This window comes from Coffea eugenioides, chromosome 6 (genome assembly GCF_003713205.1).
Source record: "Coffea eugenioides isolate CCC68of chromosome 6, Ceug_1.0, whole genome shotgun sequence".
Taxonomy (NCBI): domain Eukaryota; kingdom Viridiplantae; phylum Streptophyta; class Magnoliopsida; order Gentianales; family Rubiaceae; genus Coffea; species Coffea eugenioides.
This window is the reverse complement of record NC_040040.1, coordinates 22680532-22686128: the sequence shown is the minus strand read 5'-3', so window position 1 is coordinate 22686128 and position 5597 is coordinate 22680532. Positions and strand designations below refer to the sequence as shown.

The 5597-nt window shown below is 37.8% G+C and overlaps 1 protein-coding gene across 1 annotated transcript; it reads right to left on the bottom strand.

Annotated features, from left to right (window-relative positions):
* Window positions 1-4022: 4022 nt before the first annotated feature.
* On the bottom strand, window positions 4023-4949 carry LOC113773868 (pentatricopeptide repeat-containing protein At1g12300, mitochondrial-like). The gene has a single exon (XM_027318471.1). It carries the CDS (start codon window positions 4947-4949, stop codon window positions 4023-4025), a length of 927 nt encoding a protein of 308 aa, XP_027174272.1.
* Between the last annotated feature and the right edge of the window lie 648 nt (window positions 4950-5597).

Here is a 5597-nt window from a genome sequence, read left to right as displayed (position 1 = left end):
GTGATGCAATCTCTACATTATTTTTCCCGCGTGTTTGCATTATATATTTATTTTTGATAATTTTTTGGAAACAAAATCGTAAATGCTCCTTCTGAGAAGTGATAAATATTGGGAATTGTTGCGCCAGAAAGTCTCTTCATCTAACTTGTTATATTTTCCTATATTTGATATCATAAAGGAGGATCCTGTGCTTTTGGTACCTGAGGAACAAAATCAGAAGCCTAAGATGGCCATAATCAAGGTACTTGCTGAATTTTGCTGATCTTGTTGTCCAAGGGATTATGAGGAAGAAGGATATATGTATGTATATATATATATACACACACACATATATATATATATATTCACCTTGTTTTCCTGCTTTTATTCAGAAGGATTTTGAAGTGTTAATACCTTGTTTTGTATAGAAATCTGAAGAATTTGGTTGAATGCATTGAAACCAAGATATCCAATTATCATTTAAAGGTTTTGCTACCCTTCTTGCCATTCAATTTTTTTATTTCCCGAGATGTAGATTATACATCATAAACCTTTGTATTATTATTAGGGTGCTGTCTGATTGCCATCATTGTTTTTTTCCCTTTCCTTTTTGGGGTGGTCTTTGTCTTTGGAGTTGTAGAATTGGTTAGTGGTCTCCTGCTGAGCTGCTGCTTTGCTACTGCACATGTTTCTGCGCTTTCCAATCATCTCACACCTTTGAGGTGAGACTCATGAAATATTTTGGCAATTCACATTGTCTTATGAATGTCCTTGTTTGATGACTCTTGGAGCTAAGCTACATTCTAAAAGAGTTGTCCTGGTGTAGGAATTGCACTAGCACTATATGATTGGAATGTTCCGCTACTTTGTTACTGGTTTGTTTTTAGTAGAGGTGATCCTATATATGAAAGTAGGTGCCTATAGTTCTTTCATTATTATTAGCTTGTTTAAATTTCAAATATTTATGCTCAAACTTTGAAATTCATTTGTCTACGTAGTGCTATATTCATGCTTTTTCTGGAAAAATCGTGAACTAGTAGTATATATGCAGGACATTATTGAGACAGCAGATGGGAGCATGATTGTAGCTGGATATATGTTTTATCGTCCTGAAGAGGCAGAGTTGAGAAATGTCAGATTTGAGCAACCCCATAGTACTAGAGAGGTGTTTTATAGTTTTCACTGGGATGAGTTTCCTGCGGAGTCTGTGATGCACAAGTGTGTTGCACATTTTATACCTCTTAACCAGCAGATCCCACCTCGGATACAGTATCCTGGTTTCATTGTGCAAGGGTATACAACACTAGAAAAAGAAGGCTTTTTGAGCTTACACACAAACACTATAGTGACAACAAGCGCAAAGAGATTGATCTCCTTATTCAGAAGACAAAGTCGCGGCTAGAAGATCTTCCTGTCATTGAGTCTGAGTATTGTGCTACTGGTCAATAAAAATGACCGAAGCTAACCATTCTAAGTTTTGAAACTAGTAAATATATCATGTGCATCAAGCATTTGATGCTCATAGTGTACAAAATTGCCTGCTAAGGGCCTAATTCCTTTTGAATAGCTCAAAAATAGTGCACGTATGTCCATTTTTGCAGTGGCTTAAACCGTTCTTTGTTTTGTCAAACATTAGTAAATATAGTTCTGATATATCAAAATTACTAGTAAATATAGCCCTGATATGTGCTTCATCTGTCATAATTTCCTTACTTTTGTTGTGACTGAGCTCTATTACTTTTTCCAAATGCCCAAAGCTTCGTTGGGCAGGAAACTGAGTTCCTAACATCATGTATTCATGTTAGTGGAGTACATTGTCCGAAACTAGAGGATAATGGAAGGACAAGGTTTCAGAAGTCGAAATCTAACCTTCAAGAGTTTTTCATGTAAAGATGCACACATTTGTACCATAAATTCCACTCCAGAACATTGAGACCTGATCTTTACTGCATACCTTCCGCCAAGTCCATGTGGTGCTCCCCCTACCTTCTCCCAGTTCTCTACTATACATTACCTCTGAATCCATCCACCGCTCCTTCCTCTCCCCCAGTAACCAACATTCAGCTTCAGGGTTTTGATATTTTTGGTAGCTAGATCTTTCTGTACACGCATGGAGTAATTCTTGTAGACAAAAAGTTGAGGATCGCAACTGTGCTTCTAACACCAAATCTGGGAAGCTACTCTGAACATGATCAACAGTAGACAATCACAAGGCTTCCACTGTGCTTCTAACACCAAATCTGGGAAGCTTGTCTGCTCAAATGCTCTTCCCCCAGTGGGGTATAACACAAGTCCGAAACCTGCAGTGAGAGATAACTCGGGCTAAAGCTAACAAGCACTTACAAATTACAATCAACCAAGGGATGGATGTATTAGTGCTGATCTCTTAGCTGTTGATAGTTAATCCAGTAATTATGCCCGACTCTTCAATCTACCATGGATAGTAGAACAATATGGACATTGAAAAAATTGTGATTGTTTAAACATGCCAGACCCTCATTAATTGAAGCTTTCCACCTTCAAAGTGGAACAATAGCAAATGTATCATAGCTAACAAATACCAATGTTGAGGACAAGGAAGAATAGTTTGGTTCTGGGTAGTAGTTTGTTCTATTCTGTGAAGAGCTATCAAATATCTAAAGATTCATTCCTTTCGCATTAATCGCAACCTCTAACAAGATCTTACATGTATGACATAGCTCCTTCCAGTTTCTCTTTCAACGAATCATGTTCAAAATTCAACTTTTGCAATAGCAGCAATTAGATCCATTTATTATGAATTGCAAAAAGAGAAGTCAATCAAGAAGACAAGGAATGCGTCCAGCCTAATGAGGTAGCAATTAGCAGCCTCATACCCATGCTCATTAATGTGCCTATACATGACAAAATTATGATGCAGATGTGGGTCGATACATATTCTTCTTTGCTTTTTTGTTGTTCTCAAGTCTGAATAATTGGAGTCAACCCACAGTTGAATTGAATCAAGTCTAAACTTAAATCTGTTTAATATCAAACTAGTGGAACATGCAACAGAACAAGAGCTGCTGACACATAACATAAAAGGATGGAGAGGTTATCAAACAGTAGCTGTAACCTAACCTTCTTTAAAGCATACAATCACTGTGCAGTTTTAAAATGAATGCTTAGTTAGCAAAGGCTCTAACATCAAAAGTGTTGTTAACTTTGAGCCTCCAATCCTGCAGAGTAGATGGCAAAATTCTGGGACAGTCCATTCTGCAGAAAGAGAAAAACCTTTTATTGATGGGTACAAAGATACAGTAGAGAAAACTAACAGAAAATGTAGTACAAACCTTTACTGCTCAAGTACATGCAAACCAGAAACCCCCAGCAAATATTCACCAAATTCATGTTGTCCAGTGATAGATGCTTATATAGTACACAAACATATCCAGTAATGTTTCAGCACCTTTGTGACTTATAAATGGAACTTTTACTGCTAAGTAAAGCTGTCCATCTTTACCAATCTAATCTTCAAAAAATTCGTTCCAACTCATTTAAGATTTCAATAGCATAATCTAAGATTTCAACTTTAACAAGACATATTCTCAGGAAAAACAAAGGGTAAAATGCTGGCATCCATAAAAAAACAGCTTTCTGCATCACAAGTTTGCAACAAAAGTTAATTGCCTCTCAGCAGAAATCTAGGGAGATCAGAAATTACTTTACCTGTATAAGCAGTACTTCACAAAGTAGTTCCTCAATTGCAAAAAAGGACAATCACCCCAAGCATGACTTCAATACCATTTAAATATTAATGGAAATACTCAAAAAGTGCAAACAAAGAACATAAACCCCTAATCAGAGACCCTCCACAAACTTTCGGTGCTTTATTCAAAGCATTAGATCGTCAACTTTCCTCAATATAGTGACCATCTAAGAGTAGCTCTCCTAAGCACTCTCGGAATTCCTGCAATCAAACTTTCCAAAAGGCACTTTCCAACAAAGGTTAACAGTGGCACATATGCTTTTGAGTCCAAAACTCTTACCTTTCAAAGAGTTTCAATTGGCCAAAAGATCCTCTTTTATGATTTCGACTTCAGTTCATTAGGTCCAAACTTCTCAATTATCTGCATAAGAGAAGGATAATTTTCTTTATCTTGTAGCAAATCTATTAAAATAGAGAAAGTATATGAGTCCATTTTAAATCCTCTTCTAGCCATTTCTTCCAGAAATCTCAGTGCATCATTATATTCACCTCTCCTAAGAAGTTCTTGAGCAATAAAACTAAATGTTATCCCATTAGCTGAACAACTAATCTCTTCCATTTTCACAAAAAACTCTTTAGCTTCATCCAGCAAAGAAAGATTATTGAAAAGATCCCGTGCAAATTGAAACCTCCCACTTTTGCACAATACATGAAGAATGATGTTGTACATAGTTATATCAAGTTTGACTCTATCAAATTCCATCTTCTGCAGGAATTGCAGTCCCTCCTCAATATGTCCACATTTGCATAGGCCATCCAACATTGTACAGTAGGTATGAAAATCAGGAGGTAAGGAAGCAGCTCGCATCTCAATGAATACTTCTCTTGCAGAACGATACCTTCCCATCCTGAATAAACCCTGCAAGACAATATTATATGTACCAACGTCAGCTCTCAAACCTCTCTGTGGAATTTCCCTGAGGAGATGCATGGCCTCATCATTTTCATTTTTCTTGAAATGCGCATTCATTAGGGTACTGTAGCTCAGAATATCTGGATTAGCACCCCTTTCAACCATGGCGTCAAAAATTTTCCTTGCTTTATCCATTTGGCCCTGCAAATAGCATCCATTCATCAGGGCATTATATATAACTGTACCAGGATTTTCACCTCTCTGAATCATGATCTCAAATACATCTTCTGCATCTTGCATGGATCCTTCCCTAGAAAATGCATCAATCAGAATACAATGAGTAAAATGGCTTGGAGCAATACTAAAATGACTCATCTGATTCAGTAGCATCTTGACATCTTTCGATTTGCCCAATTTTCAAAGGCCATGAATCAAACAGTTATAGGTGACAACACACGGGAGAACACTCTTTTCGATCATCACATGCAAAAGGGCGGGAGCTTTTCTGACTCGTTCAATGTACAACGTTTAAGGTCATCTAAAGCAACCGATGTCAGGAAAGGCGTCTACGGCAGCACCGTGGCAGTCTTGGAAGGAGAAAAACTATCTATGAGGATATTGGTAAGAGTCACGGTGAGGGTTTAAAAGCCGGCTTAGTCGAGTGTTTCCCTTCCCCTTTCTCCCACATCGGTTCAGTAAAGAGTCAGAGTGTGAGTGTTCAAGGTCCATTGAAGTCCCTTCCAGTCAGCAATTGCTTGGAAGTTGGACTTTAGTGGGTCCCCTTAGGTTACTTCTCTCAACGCTTTGTTGAAAAAAAGGATATTAGCCTTGTATGGGAGGCTAATATGGATGATGAGCTTTTGATGATGCAGGTTGATCACTCAATTGTGGAGAGCTTTGGGCAAGGTGGAAGGACATGTATTACATCACGGGTATATCCGACAAATGCTGTGTATGAAAATGTGCAGCTTTTCTTGTTCAATAATGCCACGATGCAAAAGGGCATCTCATGCAAAATGGCAGGAGCTTGATCAACCA